Source organism: Alosa pseudoharengus, unplaced genomic scaffold (assembly GCF_046254945.1).
Source record: "Alosa pseudoharengus isolate Yale_2024_CS ecotype anadromous, Long Island Sound unplaced genomic scaffold, YU_APseudo_1.1 YU_APseudo_1.1_scf_9, whole genome shotgun sequence".
NCBI lineage: Eukaryota > Metazoa > Chordata > Actinopteri > Clupeiformes > Clupeidae > Alosa > Alosa pseudoharengus.
Window position 1 is genome coordinate 41,565,702 of NW_027468881.1, and position 23,665 is coordinate 41,589,366.

The 23,665-nt window shown below is 42.8% G+C and overlaps 3 protein-coding genes across 4 annotated transcripts; 1 reads left to right on the forward strand and 2 right to left on the reverse strand.

The window, feature by feature from the left end:
• Positions 1 to 310: 310 nt before the first annotated feature.
• Positions 311 to 6,151, forward strand: slc60a1b (solute carrier family 60 member 1b). Its single transcript, XM_076277312.1, has 10 exons — positions 311 to 540; positions 796 to 994; positions 1,215 to 1,442; positions 2,329 to 2,506; positions 2,832 to 2,947; positions 3,674 to 3,847; positions 4,164 to 4,311; positions 5,667 to 5,737; positions 5,860 to 5,980; positions 6,087 to 6,151. Exons 1-10 carry the CDS (start codon positions 311 to 313, stop codon positions 6,149 to 6,151), a joined length of 1,530 nt encoding a protein of 509 aa, XP_076133427.1.
• Positions 6,152 to 6,587: 436 nt separating this feature from the next.
• On the reverse strand, positions 6,588 to 16,168 carry nucks1b (nuclear casein kinase and cyclin-dependent kinase substrate 1b). The gene is made up of 9 exons (XM_076275979.1): positions 16,059 to 16,168; positions 15,697 to 15,771; positions 13,859 to 13,908; positions 12,195 to 12,249; positions 11,837 to 11,865; positions 9,864 to 9,992; positions 9,140 to 9,307; positions 8,712 to 8,858; positions 6,588 to 8,604 (listed from the first exon to the last, which is right to left on the reverse strand). Exons 2-9 carry the CDS (start codon positions 15,711 to 15,713, stop codon positions 8,261 to 8,263), a joined length of 939 nt encoding a protein of 312 aa, XP_076132094.1. The 5' UTR covers positions 15,714 to 15,771; positions 16,059 to 16,168; the 3' UTR covers positions 6,588 to 8,260.
• Positions 16,169 to 16,699: 531 nt separating this feature from the next.
• Positions 16,700 to 23,052, reverse strand: LOC143114591 (acidic mammalian chitinase-like). 2 transcript variants are annotated; one of them, XM_076276269.1, is made up of 11 exons: positions 22,659 to 23,051; positions 22,475 to 22,504; positions 21,547 to 21,748; positions 21,362 to 21,418; positions 18,851 to 19,016; positions 18,602 to 18,726; positions 18,162 to 18,285; positions 17,860 to 18,045; positions 17,560 to 17,676; positions 17,291 to 17,432; positions 16,700 to 17,082 (listed from the first exon to the last, which is right to left on the reverse strand). In XM_076276269.1, the coding sequence occupies exons 1-11, from the start codon at positions 22,681 to 22,683 to the stop codon at positions 16,700 to 16,702; spliced, it is 1,557 nt and encodes a 518-aa protein (XP_076132384.1). In that variant the 5' UTR covers positions 22,684 to 23,051. The 2 variants fall into 2 exon arrangements, with proteins under 2 accessions (XP_076132384.1, XP_076132383.1); XM_076276268.1 differs by having other exon boundaries at positions 22,475 to 23,052.
• Between the last annotated feature and the right edge of the window lie 613 nt (positions 23,053 to 23,665).

Genomic DNA, 23,665 nt, shown 5'->3' on the forward strand with positions numbered 1-23,665 from the left:
GCTCGGGGCATGAATCATTGACAACTGTTTAGCGGATTCACAAGCGATGGGCACAATTCCATTTTACGCATTAACTCGAAGAAATGAAATATTTCCAGAAGCGAAATGCAAAGGGGTAGGAGAAGAGACGGACTCACCTATAAAACACTGGAACATGGCCTGCAATAGGTATCCGTGGGGTGACATCCTACGTGGGCTACATCTGGACGATTTCGAAGACCAAAATTCTTGCTGCCGCTGATTCCATTTGACTTGTTGGGGAATCGCACACTTTTATAAGTCCAAATAAGGAGGATATATCTGCCACGATATGTTTATAGAGGAACGTATTTTAACGCTTTTCAAAAGGAACTGGCAGCACACCTTGACCTACTGGAGCGTGTTCTTCAGCTTTGGACTATGTATTGCCTTCTTGGGCCCCACCATTCTAGATTTACAATGCCAAACACAGTCAACACTGCAGCAAATTACCTGGGTGTTTTTCTCACAGCAATTTTGCCTTCTTATCGGCAGTTCCATTGGGGGTGTTTTCAAGAAAACGTGAGTAATAAATTCAGTTGAGCAAGTTTAATTTCATAATTTGCCCCCCCCCACACACACACACACATTGGTGATTTGTATTTGATTAAAACAAAACTTCATAAGGCATACAGTCTCTGTAATGAGCTAGGTGAGGCCAATTTTAAGTATCTCTAAATTGTTTCATGTTGTAGAATGACGGCTGTAGTACAAAAGGATCAGTAACATAACAAGGCAAATGTCTCTTGTGTGATGTGATGTCCATCTTGTCCACAGGCTCTTCAGTGCCCTGTGTGCACTCTTCGTGTCCTCCCTGATGATCTCGGTCATTTTTGCCATAATCCCTTTCTGCTACAACGTGCTGATCCTGGCCATAGCCATGGCCGTCACTGGCTTGGCAATGGGGGTGATTGACACCATAGCAAATATCCAGCTAGTGTCCATTTACCAGAAGGACTCTGCTGTCTTCCTCCAGGTCAGTTTGCATTGGCAGAGTGTGACATGGTGTCAGTGTGATGGTCAACGTGTGGACCTTTTTGCTGTCCATATCAAGATATAGGTAGTGGCTTATTGTTTTGATAGGAAAGTACACAAAGTTCATTTAAAAGGTAACGTACAAACCATGAGTGACCCTAGTGTCCGCATCTTGAGTGTTGTTGTCGTTCTCATGGCAACGTGGTCTTTGGCTCCTCCAGGCTCTCCACTTCTTCATCGGCTTCGGAGCCCTAGTGAGCCCCCTGATAGCCGACCCCTTCCTGTCTGAGCGCTGTGGAAACAGCACCGGCGGAGAGGAGTCCCTGCACTTCCACAGGAGCTCCGTCTATAACATACGGACCTTCAACACCTCCACCGCCACGTCTCCCCTGGCACACGAGGAGGAGTCCGTAGTCTCATATGCTTTCTGGATCATGGCTGTTATTAATGTAAGGGTTTGGAAGTGATCGGTTTCTTCAATGCTTGTCAATCTCTTTCATCTTTAACAGAATAGAACAGATCAAAAACTGCTGTTTCATGCCTCCAAGCGTAAACTCTAAATCTTGTGTATGCTGCGGTTGATGTGCACCGTGCAAGCCTTTGCGTTTCTTGCAACGTTGAACCTCAAGTCTCTGTGAGCCCTTCAGATGGATAGAGATAGATAGATACTTTATTGAAGGTCTCAGTAGCATACAGACACACACACACAACATGCACTTACAGCAGAAAAAGTAATATATGAATAAAAAACTCCACTGTACAATAGAGACAGTAGAAGATAAACATGTTACTAAAATACTAAATAAAATATCAACGTAGTGTGCTTAAGGATGATCAAGCATGACAGGGCAGGGACTGAGCCTTTAATTCAGTGTGCAGCTGAGGATGATCGCTTCCTTGTTGTCTCTGTCAAGGGTGCCATGGTCGTGGACCCCTCAATAGACACAAGCAAGATGCAATATACAGTTGAAAGGGTGGGGATAGTAATATGGACATATAAGAGCATAACGTAGACAAGATAATATAACAAAAATATGTCAGTGCAAGAATAGGTTGAGGTAAAAGGGTTACAGCCATTGGTCAAGTATTAAGTATAAGGTATATACTTCAGAAAGCTGCTGTTCAGCAAGTCTCAGTGAGCCCTTCAGAAGGCTGCTGTTCAGTAACAGGTGCGTAATGGTCAGCAGCAGGTGCGTAATGGTCAGTAACAGGTGCGTAATGGTCAGCAGCAGGTGCGTAATGGTCAGTAACAGGTGCGTAATGGTCAGCAGCAGGTGCGTAATGGTCAGCAGCAGGTGCGTAATGGTCTTCTGTTGGTCCCGTCACCTCCTCCAGCTGCCAGTCCCCATCGCTGTGCTGGTGCTGATGTACCTGGAGAAGCTGATCCCCTGCTGCCCTGGAAGCAAGAGCCGCCTGCTGGACAAGGACGAGCTCTCCATGGAGACGCAGGGGGCGGAGGCAGAGCCCGAGCCCGAGCCGCAGCACCCGGCCCAGCAGGAGGACCACGTGGGAGGTAAGACCTGCAGCTGTGGCGCAACTGGCTGGGGCACCTGCACCGTACGCCGGCGACCCGGGTTCAATTCCCGCCCCGTGGTCCTTTCCGGATCCCACCCCTGCTCTCTCTCCCACTCACTTCCTGTCAATCTCCACTGTCCTATAATTAAAGGCATAAAAAAAAGCCCCCCCCACAAAAAAAAGAAGTTACTCTGTTTTTAAGGTGATGAATGGTTTGCATAGGATGCCATGTCTGTTTTCATACCCAAGCTATTAACAGGGTTAATGGACTGGATAATCTGCAACATCATTCATTTAATGTGCCATGTGCTTCATGTGTCAAGGTCATGGGGACCTCTTCAGCTGCTGCAGAAACGGTAACCTAAGTGGGCTGCCTCCATCGTTTTTTGGGATCCATATCTTGGGTGGAATCGTGCTCTTCATGACCGATGGAATAGTGGTGAGTAGACCCAGGTGTGCTGGTCAGACTGGCAGGGTTCCCACTCGAAGTCAAATGTAAAATTCCATGACTTTTCCCTGACTTAAAAATCTGAATTTCCATGACTTATTATATATAATGATAATGACTTATAATATAATGATTGTTACAATATACTGACCGATGATTTCAGAGCAGCCGTGTAGCATTTGAGAATCTTCAACTTTTTAGAGTGGGTGATGAATAAATGGGTATTGAATAAACAAATTTGGGCTACTCAAGCATGCAGTAAAGATAATATCCAGATATACAGTACATGCGTGGAAATATTTGTATTAATGTATTTTGGCGAGTACATTTTAAACCTCTACAACAAAATTCCCTGATATTCCATGACTTTGCCTCCAAAATGATAAAATTCCCTGACTTTCCATGTCTGGAATAGACTTTCCAAAATTCCATGATATTCCAGAAATTCCATGACCCGTGGGAACCCTGGGCAGGTGTGTGGGTCAGAGCAGGACTGGCATCAGTGGTCACCATGGTCACCATGGAACCTTATGGAAGACCTGAACTAGAGTCTAGAGAACATGATCTTGGCACAACATACAACATTCACGATTTAAGGTGTTCATAGAAATAGAACTGCTTTCTGTTATGCGGGTAATAGAACTGCTTTCTGTTTCAGGGGGCATATGCAGGTTTTGTGGGGGAATATGCGGGTAATAGAACTGCATTCTGTTTCAGGGGGCATATGCAGGTTTTGTGTACACGTATGCCGTGGCCCCCCCGATGTCCCTCACGCCGAAGACTGCGGGGTACCTGGCCAGCCTCTTCTGGGCAGCCATCACAGCAGGCAGGCTGGTGTCCATTCCTCTGGCCTACCGCTTCCAACCTGTGCGGCTTCTAATGGTCAACCTGGTAAAGCTGCCCTCTTCAAATATAAACCTGTCAAATTAACTTTTTTTTGTTTAACTGTAATTGTGATTATATTTTATGTTAATCTTTTTATCTGTCTTTTATAATATTTGTTTCAAATGTAAAATACTAACAAATAAATTGTATTATTATTATTAATAATAAAATATAATAATAATAATAATCGATTGGCTAAATGTTTCATTTTGGATATTTGACATCTGCTGTTAGGACAGTGTAGAGAAAGTTTGAGTGTAAACAAATGGCCCTTGTTGTGTGGTCCTGTCCCGTCCCTGCTGGTGTGGTGTTCCCGGCCCAGGCAGGAGTGATCGTGACGGTGCTGCTGCTCCTCCTCCTCTACACCAGCAGCACGTTCCTGTTCGTGGGCACCTGCCTGCTGGGGTTGTTCCTCAGCAGCATCTTCCCCTGCATGCTGGCCTACACCGAGGACGTGCTGGAGTATCAGGGTGAGCTGCGTGGGTGGCACCCACATGACAGGACTAGTACTCAAGGCCTCCTCACATAGGCACCCACATGACAGGACTACTCAAGGCCTCCTCACATAGGCACCCACATGACATGACTATTCAAGGCCTCCTCACATAGGCACCCACATGACATGACAGGACTAAGGCCTCCTCACATAGGCACCCACATGACATGACAGGACTAAGGCCTCCTCACATGAATGTGGCACGATGATCAATTACATTAGATGTAATTTTTTCAATAAAACCCTGCTTTTCGCCTCCAGTGTATATTACAATTCAGTTCAATTTTTGTGGGTGTGGCTTGTGCTTGTCAGTTAAAAAATACCATGCTGGTGGGTGTGGGTAAGTGACAGCAAGTGTCGCTCAGGTCAGTGCCAATGTGTGGAGGCCATCAGGTTCCTCCAGATGAGAGACAACAGCATCCGCAGCCTAACCCTAATGCATCTGTTTAGGGAGCTTTGGTGTGTCTCCACCAAACTAGCTTTACCAGCTAAGGGTAGGTCATGTTAAAGCGATGGTTCGGAGTAATTTCACTCCGAACCATCGCTTTTAAGGGCCTGTCACATTACACGCGGCATGCGCTATGAAAGGCATTATAGTCAATGGCTTGCGCGTGTAAAAACTGGTCTGCCCCTACGCTCAGGAAAGCGTATCGCAAGCGGCATTTTGCCGCTTTGCGCATGCCGCAGTCAAAGTTCAATCAGGTTGAACTTTGGCAGCAACGCGCTGAGAGTCGTTGGTATTTTGCACTGAGCCCAGCGGCAAGCACAACAAAAATCTTTGGGACGTTACCTCAACCAAGAGCAACCTAGCGGCGAGCGCAGCGCATACCGTATACAATGTAATAGCCCCTTTAGCTTTACCAGCTAAGGGTAGGTCATGTTAGCTTTACCAGCTAAGGGTAAGTCATGTTAGCTTTAGCAGCTAAGGGTAGGTCATGTTAGCTTTAGCAGCTAAGGGTAAGTCATGTTAGCTTTAGCAGCTAAGGGTAGGTCATGTTAGCTTTACCAGCTAAGGGTAAGTCATGTTAGCTTTAGCAGCTAAGGGTAGGTCATGTTAGCTTTAGCAGCTAAGGGTAAGTCATGTTAGCTTAAAAGTCATGTTAGCTTTAGCAGCTAAGGGTAGGTCATGTTAGCTTTAGCAGCTAAGGGTAGGTCATGTTAGCTTTAGCAGCTAAGGGTAAGTCATGTTAGCTTAAGTCATGTTAGCTTTAGCAGCTAAGGGTAGGTCATGTTAGTTTTAGCAGCTAAGGGTAGGTCATGTTTGCATACTGAGCCCTGTTTCATCCACTCTTCCACCTCATGTAACCATGAAGTACCCCACTTTTACAGGTTGTGCCACTACAGTTCTGGTAACAAGTGCTGGATTGGGAGAGATGGTTCTTCAGGTGGTGGTTGGATCGGTGAGAGACATTTTAGATATTCAATTAATTTATTATTACTAGGAAATTTACCTACTCATCCATTGGCCTTCACACCTTGTAGCAGTTTTAATGCACATGTTGCTGTGTTCTTATTCCGGCAGATTATCCACACAGCCGGCAGCTACAGCTTCTTATTGTGTGGGATGACCATCGGCTGCATTGGCTTCATAGTCTTCTTTGCTCTGCTGCTATGCGATCGCCTGCACAGAAACTACCTTACTGGTCAGTCCTCCACCTCTGACCTCAAGAAGCCACATCTCGTGCACTCAGTGGACCCTTAGATTCACAAGCTGATGTTATAATTATGCTGTTTGTTTCTCTTCTACAGGGACGTCTAAAAAAACAGCAATGGTAGAGGAACCTTCATCAGAAAAGAATGAAGAAAGGACATAACAGCAAAATGACCATTGCTAAACCTAGCTGAAGGATCAAAATACAATGCCATTGCTTAATACTACAGCAAATATTTTTCTTAACAGATTTTGTTTTTAAAAGGGTTTTGTGTCCACAAATGATATGCATTATTAATGTAAGTTATATTCTGTCCATGTGCTTTTTGTTTGTGTGTGTGCGTGTTACTGTTCTGTTGAGCGCATCGTTTCTAAACCAAATGTTAATTAAAATATCCATTACAATGTCACAACATTGTCATATCTTAATGTAAAATCATAGTTCAAATAATGTCATATGAGGTGAACGATCCTGCGCAGTGGAGCTACCTCATCACCACTCTCTCAGAGTCCCAGAGCCACTAGCACTGGGGAGGAGCGGAACCCCTGGACCAGCATGGAGGATCGTCAGACTCAAGCAGACACATAAGGCCTCCACATGTCTTTAAAACCTGGGTACATTTTATTTCTTTTCTTTGTAAAACAAATATTACAAAATCGGACCAGAGTAATTAAAACAAACAAAAACAAAGAAACAAAACAAAACAGAAACGTTTTGGATAAATTATGATAGAGAATGTTTCATGGGGGAAATAGAGATCGAAAGCGATTAAAGTTGTTTTAAGATTAAAACCATAAAAATAGGCAAAAGACAGCCTGCTAAAGGTGTTCATGCTCTGGCAACAGTGCCAGGCCCAGGCCTGCGTCCAAACCCAGCACCGAGACAGACCCAACCCCAAACGCTGCGCCGAGACAGACCCAACCCCGACACACACAGAATCTCTTCAAGAAGGCACCCAGAAGCATCACAACGTTCCAGACACACACCAAAGGTCACAGAGGTCATACAATGCTTTCAGAAACAACAAAAAGAGAGAAGAGATAAACACAATGTGCTGTCATGAAGCTCTATATGTGCACCATTCAGACTCAGGCCCTCATCCAAATACACTCCTCCTCTTCTCCAGTAAAATACACATAGTACACATAGAAAAGCACGCCGCCAAAACAGACAAAGGCGGAACAGAACATCATCAAACTGCAGTCTTAGTATCGTTTACAGGTGAACTGAAAGATACGGATTCATTAAACAATGAATGTAGATGGCAAGCACAGTTGCAGACCAATACTGTGATGAAGCCAGACGGTCCTCAATAGCTACATCCAGATCACGCATACACAGGGGTTTCGATCAGAACAGAAAAGCAATAGACTCCATCTACAGGTGTGATTCCTCAGTTCCCTTCACTGGTAAAATGAGCTCACACATACCTAAGCTCTCATACACATTTTTTTTTTCAAATATGCACTGACTACAGTCAGAGTAGCTCTTCAGAAACCAAGGCCTGCTATCTCAACAAAGCCACTTCACAGAGAAGTATACTGAAAAATAGCACTACACAAATATAAAAGGGAAAAAATCATGATTCTGATGCAAACAAACTGCTGTCACAAAAGAGTTGCACATTTCCTCATCAACAGCTTGACGGTGAGCCACAATGCTCTGTCAGAAACATCAGGACTTTGATTCTCCTGTCCTCTTTTTCATATAAAAAGTGCAGCCAGCAATAATTAATTCAAGCTGCATACACATCTTCACAAAGAAGTTAGCAAATTTACACTGCCATTAACGTAGTCCCTGAAAATGTATTCATATATCTACCAAGCAAAGTTAAAGCATAATAAGTATGCTTCTTGGGTTGTATTATAAACTGCTATAAATGCTGTCAATTTATCATAAATGGTCATGATGAAGCAACTGGTGCAAAATTAGTTTAAAGACATTAGCACGCATAGTCCCATTATTTTGCAAAAGGCAACGCCTTTTTGGGAACTTTCAACAATCTAGAAACCATTGTTCTGCAAGTTTGTGTTTTTGTCAAAACCAAAGGTTCTGTTCTTTTGATCAAAGGGATGGGGCTTACCGGCAAGTTCAAAAAGATCTGATATGGTATTTACAAGCAAGAAGAAATGACCCAACGCAGTACACACATCAAGCCAGGCAGACGTGGAGCGAACACTCCACTGGGGCCTACATGAAAGGAACTTTTTTTTGCTTTTTTTTTTCAAAAATAAAGATAAAACCTTTTCAGAATCTGGTTCAGGGAGACGACTAGTCTTCACCTGACGGAGGATCCTCCTCCGAAACATCGTCCTGCTCCACCTTCTTCTCCTTCACTTTCTCCTTCACTTTCTCCTTCTTCTTCACATCTTCTTCCTCCTCCTCCTCCTCATCTTCATCCTCCTCCTCCTCCTTCTTCGTGTCCTCAGCCTCGTCATCAGATTTCTTGGGGGCTAAACGAGCCTTCTTCTTCTTCTCCGGTTTCCGCTCCTCTTTCTCCTCCTCCTCTTTGGGGCTGTCCACATCTTCCTCCTCCTCTTTGGGCAGAACCTTCTTCACGACTCTCCTCCCCCTGGGCTGTTTTCGGCCCCTCTTCTTCTTGGGTCCACGAGTAGCTGTGGAGGAGGTAGCAAACCAAACCAATGATCTAATCACATCTTCAACCATTCAAGGCAAAGCGGGGTAATATTGGAGTTGTCTAACGATTGTAACTGTGGTTTACCTGAGGCCCTTATCCTTGGTTTGGGGGTCGTCTTCTTCTCTGGCTTGCCTCTCCTGCCTCCCTTTGAGGCTCTCCGGCGAGGCTTGCCGTAGTCACTGTCATCGTCATCGTCATCCACACAGAAGTCCTCATCGCTCCCCGAGTCCTCTGTCGAGACAGCAGAGAAACTGAGAGTCAAGTCACTGAATCCTCAGTTTCTGCATTGCTGCTTGACTACTACTCAGTGATCATACACACACACAAACACTCTCACACACACACACACAAACACTGCTACACAACTATTCAGCAAAACTCAAACATTTCAATTCATTCATTCTGATAATGTCTCTTTTTAAACAGAGAGGTAACATCAAATGGAGCAGGTCTATCATTACTGATTCCATCCCACTGATCCTCACTCAAGGCTCCTGACGCTGGGAACTCACCGCCAGTGTAGACATCACTGTCCTCCTCTTCCCCGTCTTCCTCCTCACCCTCCTCTTCACTGCCACCATCTCCCAAGATCATCTCCCGCTGCTTCGATACTGCTTTGGTGGCGGCCTGTCGCACCTGGCGTCCCTTCTTCCTCGGGCCCCGGTCATCATCGCTGTCGTCTGGTAGACAATGATACAAAATGTTGGCCACAGCAGAGCATCAACGAAGTCTGACGCATAAGTCTCCTTCTGATGAAACTACTTTACTCTGTTAACCCAATAGTTGTATTTTCTGATCATGGGTACGCAGTGCTTCATGCAATTAGTGGCATACTACAGCATATCTGCATTTCAGTCACATCATTAAACAAGAACTCTGGTCATGTTCAACCTAACCCCTGTTTTTAGTCAATATCTGAAACAGAAACAAACGAAATTGGTCGAATTGGTCTATTTAATTAGAATACTAAAACTGTCAACCTCAGAAAGGCTATGAAAGTGTTCAGGGCATCTGGAAATGTCCACTAGTGTTTGCTAACTATACCCTACTGTACGTTAAACCCACAGGTTGCGTGTTCGCTCTTTCTCTGTGTGTTTGCTAACTATACCCTACTGTACGTTAAACCCACAGGTTGCGTGTTCGCTCTTTCTCTGTGTGTTTGCTAACTACACCCTACTGTACGTTAAACCCACAGGCTCCGTGTTGCTCTTCCTCTGTGTGTTTAGAGTGAAGCACCTGCAGCCCGTTTCCGTTTGGCCGTCACTTGCTTTGCCTTCCTGTCTTTTTTGGCGTCGTAGTCGCTGTCTCCTCCCTCCTCGTCCTCCTCTTCTTTGTACTCGTTGTCCTCGTCACCGTCACAGTCGTCTGAGACAAAACACACAACTTGACTTTACACACTATTTAACTTTACACTTAACGTAACACTCAGATAATTTGACACTAAAATCTTCTCATGTACAAGAATAGATTTGCATTTGTTGCAACAATATATTTTGAACATGTTTAAAAGCATGCGTGTACACACACTCCAACAAACACGGGCCTTTAGGAACAGGATTTTAAACCAACATTCTAGTGGGTTGCAAAATTCTGCAAAACCCCTTTGGGCTCCGTCTTGGCGATCAGAAATGGATGGTTAGAGGCGCAAAGCTTAAGCTTAGTCCACATTCGGCATGATTTTGTGATCAGACGCATTGTTGAAAAGGGGTGGTTTTTTTCTGTTTCTTAATCAGTCATGGGTGTGTTTGGGTATAACATCCTTTAAACCAATGAGAGTGACATCTGTCATTCCCTTTATATAAGTATATATACTCTTGATCCCGTGAGGGAAATTTGGTCTCTGCATTTATCCCAATCCGTGAATTAGTGAAACACACACAGCACATAGTGAACACACAGTGAGGTGAAGCACACACTAATCCCGGCGCAGTGAGCTGCCTGCAACAACAGCGGCGCTCGAGGAGCAGTGAGGGGTTAAGTGCCTTGCTCAAGGGCACTTCAGCCGTGCCTACTGGTCGGGGTTCGAACCGGCAACCCTCCGGTTACAAGTCCGAAGCACTAACCAGTAGGCCACGGCTGCCCACAACAGCCCTTCAACAGCAAGCAGCACAAATTCAAACAGCGCATCAGTATTTTGGCAGTCAGTGGCCCATTTGAAGGAATCTGAACACGAGACCTACGTGGAACTGAGGGATTCCACTAAACCTTGCTTTACTAAAACCTGCTTATGACTTGCAGAGTATAGCCTACATGCATTTGCACTCAGCTATTATTTGAACTCATAGGCAAAGTGAAACTAACTTCCCCGTGGACTCATAGTCAATGACAAAACAGCTCTACACAGTGATTTACTTTCACCATTGACTGACAAGGGGTTACCATCGGCAACATAGCCTGAAAAAAGCAACACTTAACCCAATCATTTTCGAATGACCGAACACAAATCCTAAATCCTAAGGATATTCCTGTAAAGTTGTTTGGGAGTGGTTGCTAAGGGCTGCTACATCTCATGACCGTGCGTCTTCAGCTGTGCTGTATATGCGCCTTTCGCTATAGACCAGGTTTTTCTTGGTCAGTGGAGTAATGATTTTTAGAGGGATTTGTAAGATAGTGATTTTTAGTTAATCCGCCAGACCACACCTTATGTCGTTAGATGCCACACCCCTGGGCGCAAGGTTAAAAAACAGTTGAACGCATGATTGATGATTGAGCAAAATGATTGAGTGTAAGACCAGAATAAGCCTTGCGCCGTGCTACCGCTGGGTGTCCGATAGTGCCCCTTGACGTTCATCACCATTTTCACATATACAAATTAAATACTGAAATACACATTTGACAAATCAGTGTGGTTATTGTCAACATTTCTATTTTTTATTATTTTTCAAAAATATTTGTGATATTTGTTCAAAGATTCAAAATAAATGAATAAAAAACTGGGAGGTAAACTACGGCTGTTTTACACCAAAGCGGCTCTTTTCTATGTACACACAGGGCTTTTGCAACCATCACATTTTACTTTTTATTTGTTTATTCATGTATTTATTATTTAGCCTCCATATACACATAAAAAATAAATGTTTAGAATGAAAACACTGATTGGGAAAAAAATATGCATAGACAATTTTCTTAAACAAGAAAACAGTGATGCTTTGCTGGGGAATTAAATAGTTTTGCAAGCAACTGTATATAGAAAACAGTACAGCACTTACTTGACAAATTACGATCCTTAGAGTCGTCACTGTATGACAAAACAAAAAACTGATAAGGATACTTGAAACATGGGGAGATATAAGCAGATAGTGTAAACAGGTAGTTCAAACAGATAGTGTAAATAGGTACTGTAAACAGATAATGTAAACAGATAGTGTAAACAGGTAATGTAAACAGATAGTGTAAACAGGTAATGTAAACAGATAGTGTAAACAGGTACTGTAAACAGATAGGACATGTTAAAGAGTGTCCCTTTCACACAGTCTCTGAATTAAAACAGGTCAGACGCTACATCGTTACCTTAAACATCAGATGCAACATTGTTACCTTAAAACGAGTCAGACGCTAGATTGTTACCTGTCAGCAGTGATTCCTGGCTTGCGTTTCCGCTCAGCATCTCCTGCATACTCGTCTGAAGTAACAAGAAATGATGTAGTAACTTACATGTACTATACTGTAGAAAAGTACGTTTGATGTAGTAACTATACTGTACTATACTATACGTACTATACTGTAGAAACGTACGTTTGATGTAGTAACTTATATGTACTATACTGTACAAACGTACATTTGATGTAGTAACTTACATGTAGTATACTGTAGAAATTTATGTTAATGATGTAGTAACTTACATGTACTACATTGTAGAAATGTACGTTAATGATGTAGCAACTTACATGTACTATACTGTAGACACGTACGTTTGATGTAGTCACTAACTTACATGTACTATACTGTAAAAACGTACGTTAATGATTACATGTACTATACTGTAGACACGTACATTTGATGTAGTAACTTACATGTACTATACTGTAGAAACGTACGTTTGATGTAGTAACTTACATGTACTATACCAGTGGTTCTTAAACTTTTTGTTTGGCGACCCCACAAAAAAGTATGGCGAGGTCTGGCGACCCCACTTTCCCCAAACCCATTCTAAGTCCTTACTCAAATACCCCCCTCAAACGTTAACAACTAAATCAAGCAAAAACTAGAAAGCAAAGTCATTTGTTTTATTGACTCCATATGAACAAGAACCGAGAAAACCAAACAATCACGATTAAACAAGTGTAGGCTGCCGCCATATCAGATCAGAGCGCTATGTGCGTAGCGCGCGCACACACAAGCACACACACACACATACACATGCAGCATTAGGCCTAATTAATTATATTTATGGCGATAACAATAACAATATATTTTTATTTCCCTTTTCTGGTTTACTATCTTTTACAATTTCAATGGAAAGGGTGGGCATGCTTCCGTGAACACAGCAAGTTAATTATAGGAGGAATGCTGCATACGGCGACACAGAGATTTTCCTCCACAGTGTTGAGCCGACATCTGTATTTTGAGATGTCGTTTCATTTTGACAGGTTTTAAGCTCTCATTCACCACAACATCGCCGCAAATCACACATTGTGGATTGTCGAGGTTATCTTTAACTTTGCAAGTGAATGCATATTTCAGAATTTTTTTTAAAGCCGACGCGCCGTTTGTTCTTTTTTATTCTCACCGGCCTGTAGACTTGTCCCATCTGAGGATCACGGAGGTGTAGACGCACTGGTAGATGGCACTTCCGAGCTTTTGTTAAATTTTTTAAGCAGCCACCTGTCCATTTTGGCTAGTAGGCTACCTATGTCTTTTGTTTTGTTTTACTTAAAATAGCGGGAACAAGTTGAGTTTGCATAGTGGGAGCAGATAGTTACATTGTTTTTATCAGCGGACCAGTAGCCCATAGACTGAACCAGATCTCTTAACTGCGTGTAAATAAGAAAAAGGCAGAAAAGGCCAATATTATTTTCCTTTGTTTCACCTAATAATAATTTCAGACTGAATACAGAAAATAATTGGCGACTCCACGGAAGTTTTTGGCGACCCCATTTGGGGTCGCGACCCCTAGTTTAAGAATCACTGTACTATACTGTAGACACGTACGTTTGATGTAGTAACTTACATGTACTATATGTTTGCCGATATGAAAATGAAAAGCATACAAAACAAAGGCTCTCCCATACCTGCATCATCAGAGTCCTGGAACTGTGAGTAGTCAACCACCCTCTTGTTTCTGAGGGGGAAAAAATCAATAAATAAAAAGCACATTAAGAAATGAGTTATGAGCATTCTATAAACATGCAATGGGTGATAAGAAAAACTATGTATTGCAATTGTAAAAATGTGTTGTAATTTTTCCTTGGCCCCACAAATGAGTGTCTAGTCCCATAAAGCTAAAACAAAAAAAAAGATTCCAGTTGAATGACCACATCTGATAAATGTACTATATTGTCCAGATTTTGACCATATGTTGATTTCATCTTTTAGTGCAGTACAGTTTTGTCTGATTGGCATGGAAGGCTTTTTGGAATTTCCATGACCATTTGTTTGCAATGCTTTGGCCAACCACCATCAATCACATCTGTATATCTGAGCAGGGTACCTACCAAGCCCAAGCACTTTTCTATAAAGCCGGAGACACACACTGAGGGTTACACAGGTGATCTACGGAGATTCTACTAGGGAATCTGGGATGCTTGCAGGACACCTCGAGGCTGCAGTCAGATCGCTCTCTCTTTTTTGAGTAGCAATTTACAAAAATGTTTATCAACACACTATCCAGATTTATGCATAATTTGTCACTGCTCAATTTTGGTTCTTAGTTTTAGCTTCTGTCAAACACTATACAATCACTCACTATGTTTATTATATGTGTTAATTGTAACAGCTTGCTCTACGCTCTTAGGTGTATAGCTTTGTCACAAGTTTAAACCAGATGTTATATTAGTACAAAACAAAAACACTGAACTGAAAAACACTACCCTGATTTCACAATTAAAGTTAATGGGCAGAAATCATGGGAGTAAAAACATCAGACATGAACTCGTCTAACATTACGACTTTAATGAGCAACTTCTGTCAAAAAAGTACTTCATAGCAACAAAGTAATATTAGACGTAGGCCTACACTTAAATGTTGACATTACATTTGGTTAATGCTGCATCTATCAGACTACTCACTAAAGCAAGCTGTTCGCCACACTACATTTGCATTTTGCTCGACTAATTCAAATAAATAAACCATCTTTTCATAAATACAAATTCAGTGTGATTGCATTTAGATACAAGTTTCAGATATTCGACCCAGTGTAAAACTACAAATTCACATTTGCTACTATGCTAACTTACCTACGCTATCATAAGCGTAGGGTTGCCAACTAGCCAAGCCTGTTGCATTACCCCAGCTAAGCAGCTAGCTGACGTTGGTCAGGTTACCAGTCTCGCTCTCGCTTCGCCTGAGTATCATTCAACAGCCAACACTAGCTATCTCACGTTAGTTTTATAACGTTACTTGCAAGATTCTACCGCCAGCTATCTTTATACATCGTGATCAATTGTTCTATACTGTTATCCCAATAGACGAGTCGCCGAATAACCTGCTTTACTTATTTGACACATGCACACTGGCAAGGTAGCCACGGACGATCAATCATTAACCTTATCAAATCAATTTACCAGCATGGTATGACAAGACTATTCACATAACAAACAGATAATTTCATCCATTATAATGCATTGCCGTCTAATTACTCTCATTCGCTCCTAGGTGAAACAACTATGACTATGGTGTACAATTTTACAGTGTACGTTGATGTTATTACATGTGGCTAACGGTAGCGTAGTGAAGTAGCACCCCATGCTACACAGCATTAATGTTACTAACGTCAGTTAGCCGAGATAACCTTAGCTGCTGAGCATAACGTGTGATGTTAGCAAGCTAGCACTAGGTCCCATACTAAACAGGCAAAGGGCTCGTGAGCAGCTAGTGTGCTGCACGTGAATGCAATTCATACTCAACATACCTCGTGGGCCTTGACATTTCGTGTTTGGATATCTTGCAGATATTCCAGTACTTCCAAGTGACGCTGCCAGAGGTCCTGTTTGCAGCAAGAATGCGTTAGCAAGCTAGATCTAATTGCAACCAACTTGCTAGATAGCTAGTTCTCTTGTCGCATTAAGCTTGCTAGCTAGCTAACGTAAACAAATGCAAGTCGCTAGCCGAGGAGGTAACGTTAGCTGGCTCCACTCTGGTCAGCTAGCTTGAAGCCAGCTAAGAGTTGGTAGCACAATACATGCAAAATTAATATTTTAACATCTATTTAAACGTACAAAACGAATTTCATTATTGGAACTCTTAACTAATAAGTACATCAATTCGACTTACTTTATACCCGATCGACCGCGCGGTTGCTAGCTAGCTAAGGATTGGCCAAGCAGCTAGCTAGCAGTAAATTTTGTGGGCGAAACTGGAGAATGGTAACGTATGTATGAACGGAGGGGTTGGATTGGAGGAATTTGCCCACCTTCATCACCTCGCGACCATCTCTGCCTGGTTTCACACACTACTAACATACCTTTCAAATGTACAGATTACTAACTGGTATGCATGATGGAAGACCTTAAGCAAAATAGATCCCCTCCGAAATTGGATTATAATTACCTACTTTAAGTATCTTTAGGAGAGGTGGAAAGGTCAAAATGATGAATGTCACAATGGAATAGACAGACTGAGTGGGAAGCTGGGTTTGATCCAAGCAAAGTAAAACATTACAAGACAACAAGAAATGCAAGTTTGTTTTGATTTTATTTTGAAGTGGATATGGTGTCATTTCATACACTACATTTCAAGAAGAAATCTATTAAGTGATATGTCAGATTACTCAGTAGTTCACATGCAGATGTGGGTGGAAATACAGAATACAGAACTTGTCTTTATTGTTCTAACTCATCGTATTTTCAAATGATCTGGAGTGAATGATGATTGTGGATAATCAACCTAGCATAGCCTAAGACCACTAGCATAGCCTAAGACCAGTTGCAGCAATTGCAGCTGGTGTCAAACACCAGGCCACCGCTACAGTTCTGAAAATAGGTCCTGCCTGAAGTGCACTCGTAAAACTGACTCTTGTTCGTGGGATTAGGATAGAACCCGTTGGATTTGCCAACACAAAATGCACTATTCATCCCACTCTGGCCACTAGAACTGCCACTGCTAGAGCTGCCACCGCTGGAAGAGCCACCACTGGAAGAACCACCGCTGGAAGAGCCGCCACTGGAGGAACCACTGCTAGAGGAACCACCACTGGAAGAACCACTGCTAGAGGAGCTCCCGCTGTCAGAACCACCGCCACCACCAGCTCCAGTCACTCCAGGGATGGGGGGCACAGGAGTGGCAGAGGGGGTGCAAGCTTACAAAAAAGAGAAGAAAAAGGTTTATGAACTCAAATGTATTTTTAAAATGTTTTCAGTTAATTTCATGTAATGGCATATTTGTGGCAGCCCTCTTGAGTTTTGTCCAACTCTGGACAAGTGCAGATCCGGACTTTAACGTGAGTGCATTGCTTTATAACCACAAGAAGAAGAAAACACTTGATAGGGATCGCAAGATATCCTTACCTTGTTTATCAAGCCCAAAGGCTTTGTGCAGGACGCTGATCAGAGGGTATTTGCCCTGGTTGCAGAAAGTACCCAGGTAGTCGTCCATGTCAAGGGTCCAGACCATGGCTCCTCCAAAGTTGTTCTTAATCAGCCAGTCAACCTACATTTTCATCAGCAGTGTGAATCTACAGGATGTGACGTCTTATCTGTTTAAGATTCATACTAATTTGAAGCTTATCTTGATTCCAAAACTCTTGATGTCATAGCCAACCCACTGGTTTTCTTACCTTGATTCCAAAACTCTTGATGTTGTCATAGCCAACCCACTGGTTTCCTTTGTAGGCATAGGGCACATCCTGCGCGGTATTCCAAACCTCAGTCCCGCCTTCCAAGAAGCCACAAATCTGCAAATCCAAAGATTTTTTTTTTCATTCAAATGCAGAAACATGTTGTTGAACAAGAGGGTTGGGGTCAGTAATGGGTTTGGCCCACTCCATCAGAACATCTGTGTTCTTCTAGAGGAGAAAAGTGAGGGACATATATACTGTTTGTTTGTGTTATTTCTGGAGAGGAGAAAAGTGAGGGACCTCAAAGTACGCCAGCTCGCCAGCCTCTTGAGTGTACTTCCCAGGAGTGCCGGCTCCAGAGATGGGAGCTCCGATGCCGTGGTTGGAAGGGTCTTTCAGAGTGAACGTGTTTCCGTAGGTGGGGAATCCAACCAGCAGTTTCTCAGCAGGAGCACCATTGGTCTGCCAGTAGCTCATGGCAGAGTCCTGCGAGGACAGTTGATCTTTTTTTAGACAAGTGTAAACCACGACAACCCGAACAGAGACCATTGAGGGAAGTTATTTTATGTGAAATAGCAAGTCGGTTTGGAGCAGCTACACACCACATTGAAGTACACAAAGGCACCGTTGTCCTCGGGGCTCTTGTACAGTGGGCTAACCTCCCCGGTCATTGGGTCCCAGGAGCCATGGAAGTCATAGGACATGATGTTGAGCATGTCCAGGGCTCTGATAGGACAACGCATAAAATAATTAAATTAATGTGATCATCTTAATGATCTACAACTATCACTAATGACAAAAACAATTTCAATACACAATCCACTTTCGACTTTTATTATCATATATAAAAAAAGTGTTTTTTTCCCCTAAAGCAAACTGTTGTTATAACACAGTACTTGTATGTTTTAAGAGTGTGTTTGTTGTGTAGAGTTATTACACAGTACACTACACGTATGTTTTGAGAGTGTGTTTGCTGTGTAGTTATTACACAGTACTCGTATGTTTTGAGAGTGTGTTTGCTGTGTAGAGTTATTTCACTCACTCAGCCACCTGAGGGATCTGATAGGCTGACTCAATGGTGTCTCGTCCAGCCGATAGGGCGGCGGAGAGCAGCAGGCGGGCTCTGTTGCTCTCCTTGGCCTCCTTCTCAAATGCAGCCCTCATTTCCTGGCATTTACAGGACAAACACTTTCACTAAGGTGCAAAATATAGTTGTGGGTGTTTACAGACAAAAGGCTCATATGTGTTTAAAGTCTTCATGTCAGGCCAATTCTCTACTCAGTCCACACACCTGCACAAGAACAGAGTACAGCTGCTTGTCCTGCGGAGGGCTCCCCCTATTGGCAGGGTACTCCCAGTCGATGTCCAGACCATCAAACTCGTACTTCCTCAGGAACACCACCACGGAGCTGATGAAGGTCTGCCGGGCGCTGGGACTGGCCACCATGGCGGAGAATCTGGCAGGAAGCAGGAAGCACACAAAGCACACAAAGACCAAGTTAACTTTTACATCTGGCAGGAAGCACACAAACTTTTAAATCTGGCAGGAAGCACAAAGACCAAGTTAACTTTTACATCTGGCAGGAAGCACACAAACTTTTAAATCTGGCAGGAAGCACAAAGACCAAGTTAACTTTTACATCTGGCAGGAAGCACACAAAGACCAAGTTAAAGGAACCGTATGTAAGAAATGTATTTCAATTCATCATAAAATGGCCCTGATATGTCACTAGACATTAAGAAATCATGTTCATTTCAAATACTTATATCACTGACAACAGTAGTCCGGCCAGGATATTGTCATTTAAAAGTTGCAGCCCTCAACTGATGTTGTGTTTTGTCATGTCATGTTGTGTTTTGGCCTGATGCGCCACCCTTTACCTATCTACTAATCATAAAGTCAGTAGTGTTTCGGCATCCGGGTTGGCAACCTCGAGTCAGGGGGGAGGGGGAGGGGATACACCGCTCTGCAGTAATTTAAAAGTGATTGCAGTACCAGTTTTGGCCACAATCTTACATATGGTTCCTTTAACTTTTAAATCTGGCGGGAAGCACACAAAGACCAAAAACAAAAAAAAACAAAAGTTAAGTTTCATGTGCTCTCACGAAACGTTCATGTGCGTTCGGCATATGCGCAAATGAAAAGGTTTTCTGTGAGCACCTGGAAAGTACAGTAGGCTATAGACTTTGTAGGTTTTAGGCGACATGGTCAAGTAGGCTATATAGGCTTTGTAGGTTTTAGGCGACATGGGAGGCCAATGGGTCTATAAAGACTTTGTTTGTAAGTCAGCATTATATTACATAGCATCATATAGTAGGCTATCGAGGCGAGCATTTTTGAAACTCATTTCGCCCCATTGAGAACATGCTCCTACTGCGCAGATGTCAGCCAGCTGCCACAGTCAGTCAGCAACAAACTCCGGTCCATTAGAAAAGCATGGTGGTTGTCTGTGTTTGTGCACAATTTGTCATGAGAGTCTAAGTGCCAATATAATGAGGCCCTTCAGTAGTCATGTGAGTCTAAGTGCTCAGTAGTCATGAGAGTCTAAGTGCTCAGTAGTCATGTGAGTCTAAGTGCTCAGTAGTCATGTGAGTCTAAGTGTTCAGTAGTCATGAGAGTCTAAGTCCCAATATAATGAGGCCCTTACGCCGTCTCCTCACTCTGAGTTCAGCTCCTCTTGGGTCTGATCCTCGTAGCCTAGAATTAAACAAACATCCTCTATCCTTATGTTTAATCCATTCTCCTTGCAAGTTGTGTACAACCACCTAAATCCGCCTACAGTATATCCACCTGTATCCACCTAAAACCACCTACAGTATATCCACCTGTATCCACCTAAAACCACCTACAGTATATCCACCTAAAACCACCTACATTTTATCCATTATTTAGTTAGATCTACATCTACCTAAATCCGTGAAGTTGGCCAGAGTGTGTAACTGTTCTTAAATGAGTAATCCAAATCGGTGCATCCCTTGCGTTGGAACAGATTACAAGACTTCAAGACTTCAAAATTTGTTTTATGGAAACAATATAATGGTAACGGCTTGCAAGCAAAGCAGCTGAAGACCTAGTTTAAATAGCCCTTTAAATAGGCCTAGTACTCCTTACTCCTGTAGGCTACTGTAGTCACAGCAATGTCCTCATAATGAAGACCTAGTTTAAATAGCCCTTTAAATAGGCCTAGTACTCCTTACTCCTGTAGGCTACTGTAGTCACAGCAATGTCCTCATAATGAAGACCTAGTTTAAATAGCCCTTTAAATAGGCCTAGTACTCCTTACTCCTGTAGGCTACTGTAGTCACAGCAATGTCCTCTTAATGAAGACCTAGTTTAAATAGCCCTTTAAATAGGCCTGGTACTCCTTACTCCTGTAGGCTACTGTAGTCACAGCAATGTCCTCATAATGAAGACCTAGTTTAAATAGCCCTTTAAATAGGCCTAGTACTCCTTACTCCTGTAGGCTACTGTAGTCACAGCAATGTCCTCTTAATGAAGACCTAGTTTAAATAGCCCTTTAAATAGGCCTAGTACTCCTTACTCCTGTAGGCTACTGTAGTCACAGCAATGTCCTCTTAATGAAGACCTAGTTTAAATAGGCCTAGTACGCCTTACTCCTGTAGGCTACTGTAGTCACAGCAGGCTTTCATGTGCTCACACAAAAAAGTTTTGCGTGAGCACCTGAAAGTTTTGCATGTGCCCAGGATAGTTTCGTGTGAGCACATGAAACTAAACTTTATATTTGTTTCTGCTCATGTCCCCTCCGTAGTCAATTCAGAGCTCTCATGATGATGACCTTACCCTGAAGAGCCAAAGTTCCATCCTCCAACAGACAGCAGGGTCTTCAGATTTCCGTTCCTAAGAAAGGGGTGGAGGAACAACAAAGATGTATTGATGACTCACTGATGACGTACAGTATAGCCCAGAGGACTTCAGACCAGACGTGCTAAATGCTAATTGCTAAATGCTAATTCAACTGCACTCACTGGTTCTTGAGTTTGCTGAACTCGCTGTAGAGATACACGTCATTCCACTCGAATGTGGCCAGCTGGTTGTTCTTCATGGTAGCGAAGGCGTAGAGCAGGTGGGTGCACAGGCAGGGGTCGATGTCCTTGGGCATGTAGATGGTGGGGGGGGGCCTGTACTGAGCCCAGTTGGTGAAGTAGCATGATAGAATGTGTGAAGAGCCTGCAGACACACATATGACATATGACAGTGCTGTCTGAAGTAACTAGTTACTTTTATAATTTGTAACTGGGTATCTAATTCAGTTACTTTTTGGAAGAAGTAACTAGTGACTGTAACTAATTACTTTTTAATTACTGTAACTAATTACTTTTTAACTTCCCCAAAACTGCCAACCACTACTGAGCACACTACACGTTTTTTATTATCAAAATTATACTGCCAACATTCAACTTGAATATATTACGTGTGCTGAAAGAAGATGGCATGGATGTGTATGTTGTGAGGATGTATATGCTGTGAGGATGTGTATGTTGTGAGGATGTGTATGGTGCGAGGATGTGTATGTTGTGAGGATGTGTATGGTGCGAGGATGTGTATGTTGTGAGGATGTGTGTGTTGTGAGGATGTGTATGTTGTGAGGATGTACAGTATATGCTGTGAGGATGTACAGTATATGCTGTGAGGATGTGTATGTTGTGAGGATGTATATGCTGTGAGGATGTGTATGTTGTGAGGATGTGTATGCTGTGAGGATGTGTATGCTGTGAGGATGTGTATGTTGTGAGGATGTGTATGGTGTGAGGATGTGTATGCTGGATGTATTATGGATGTATTCTGGATGTACTGATGCATTCTGGATGTATGCTGGCTGGATGTATGCTGGATGTATGGATGTATTCTGGATGTATGCTGGATGTATTCTGGATGTATTCTGGATGGCTTTACCCAGCTGCACGCTGAACAGCAGTGCCAGAGCTGCAGAGGGAAGCAAAGAGTTCAGAATGTTCAACATTAAGGAACTAAGAATGTTCAACATTAAGGAACTAAGAATGTTCATTCAAATCAACATTGAATAACTATGTCCTGAAGTTGTTGAAATTTTAAACCACTGTGTGTGGAGTAGACTCACCTGAAACCAACAGTACTCTGCCCATGATTGCCTCGTACACGGAGCTAGTGAGACCAGACACACTTTTATACACCCATCACATGCCCTTCTGCGCTTGAAAATGGGGTTTTGCCAGTGGGTCTATTTACAGTAGATTGTGATATAATGCTTTCAACTGCCAAATTGCAACCGTAAGTTGAAAAGTGTGATAACGTATCATCTGCAATGTGACAAAAACCTGCTGACCAAGTGGTCAGTGCCTCCTTGAGAGGAGACTTATCCTTCAATGGACAGTTTGTAATTCTACAACTGATGTATAAGACACCTTAACAACCCATTTATTAATTATGAATACTACGCCACGTCTTATACACTATAGCAACACAGGCCTATATTATATATAATTTTATTCAAGTTTAAGTCATCAGGAGGAAAGCTTTTGTCTTAATCTTACAATCACAGCATAATGAATATCATAGGCCTACAATACAACCGCAGTCACTTGAAAATAATCTTTTAAATGCTAATGAAGAATATGAAATGTGTTTAGATTTCAGTTTCATGTGACCAATGCTTAAAAGAATAGTGTTCTTTCTCTCACATATGAGCTGTATGAAAAGAAGAAGTCGAGGCAGAAGTGAGACAATATGAAGTCAAAGGAGAACGTTGATTCATTTCCTCTCTGTAATGCGAAATTACTGTGGCGTAACAGGGATATTAGAAACAATGATGAAATGGTAGTGGGGGAAACTTTTATCACCTGCCATCTCCTTATCTGCTTAGCCCCGTTCACTTTTGTGTTTTTGTGTTCTTATCTGTGGAGATAGCGGCGGGTGAGGGCTGCGGTGAGGCACGGTGTGCTGGAATAACTGCTGATGCTGGTGGAACACAGAGCCAGAGCTGCTCCGCAAACACAGAGCCGCTAAGCGGCGTGGACCGGACTCCGACAGCTGATAAGATTTATGCCGTTAATATCAGAGATGTTTCGGTAGTGATGACAGGGGGTTTTATAACCCAACAAGGACGCT

Bases quoted from the DNA above. Each gene is read 5' to 3' on its own strand.
- slc60a1b (XM_076277312.1), top strand. From the start codon at position 311: ATGTTTATAGAGGAACGTATTTTAACGCTTTTCAAAAGGAACTGGCAG. The intron at 3,848-4,163 runs GTAAAGCTGCCC...TTCCCGGCCCAG, and splicing joins GGCTTCTAATGGTCAACCTG to GCAGGAGTGATCGTGACGGT. The intron at 5,981-6,086 runs GTCAGTCCTCCA...TCTCTTCTACAG, and splicing joins GCACAGAAACTACCTTACTG to GGACGTCTAAAAAAACAGCA.
- nucks1b (XM_076275979.1), bottom strand. The intron at 9,308-9,863 runs GTGCTTCACTCT...ATTGTCTACCAG, and splicing joins CAAACGGAAACGGGCTGCAG to ACGACAGCGATGATGACCGG. The intron at 8,859-9,139 runs GTGAGTTCCCAG...CTGTCTCGACAG, and splicing joins CAGTGATGTCTACACTGGCG to AGGACTCGGGGAGCGATGAG.
- LOC143114591 (XM_076276268.1), bottom strand. From the start codon at position 22,586: ATGAACATTCTTAGTTCCTTAATGTTGAACATTCTTAGTTCCTTAATG. The intron at 21,419-21,546 runs GTGAGTGCAGTT...CCCCTTTCTTAG, and splicing joins TTCAGCAAACTCAAGAACCA to GAACGGAAATCTGAAGACCC. The intron at 18,046-18,161 runs GTGTGTAGCTGC...CTGTCCTCGCAG, and splicing joins CCTTTGTGTACTTCAATGTG to GACTCTGCCATGAGCTACTG.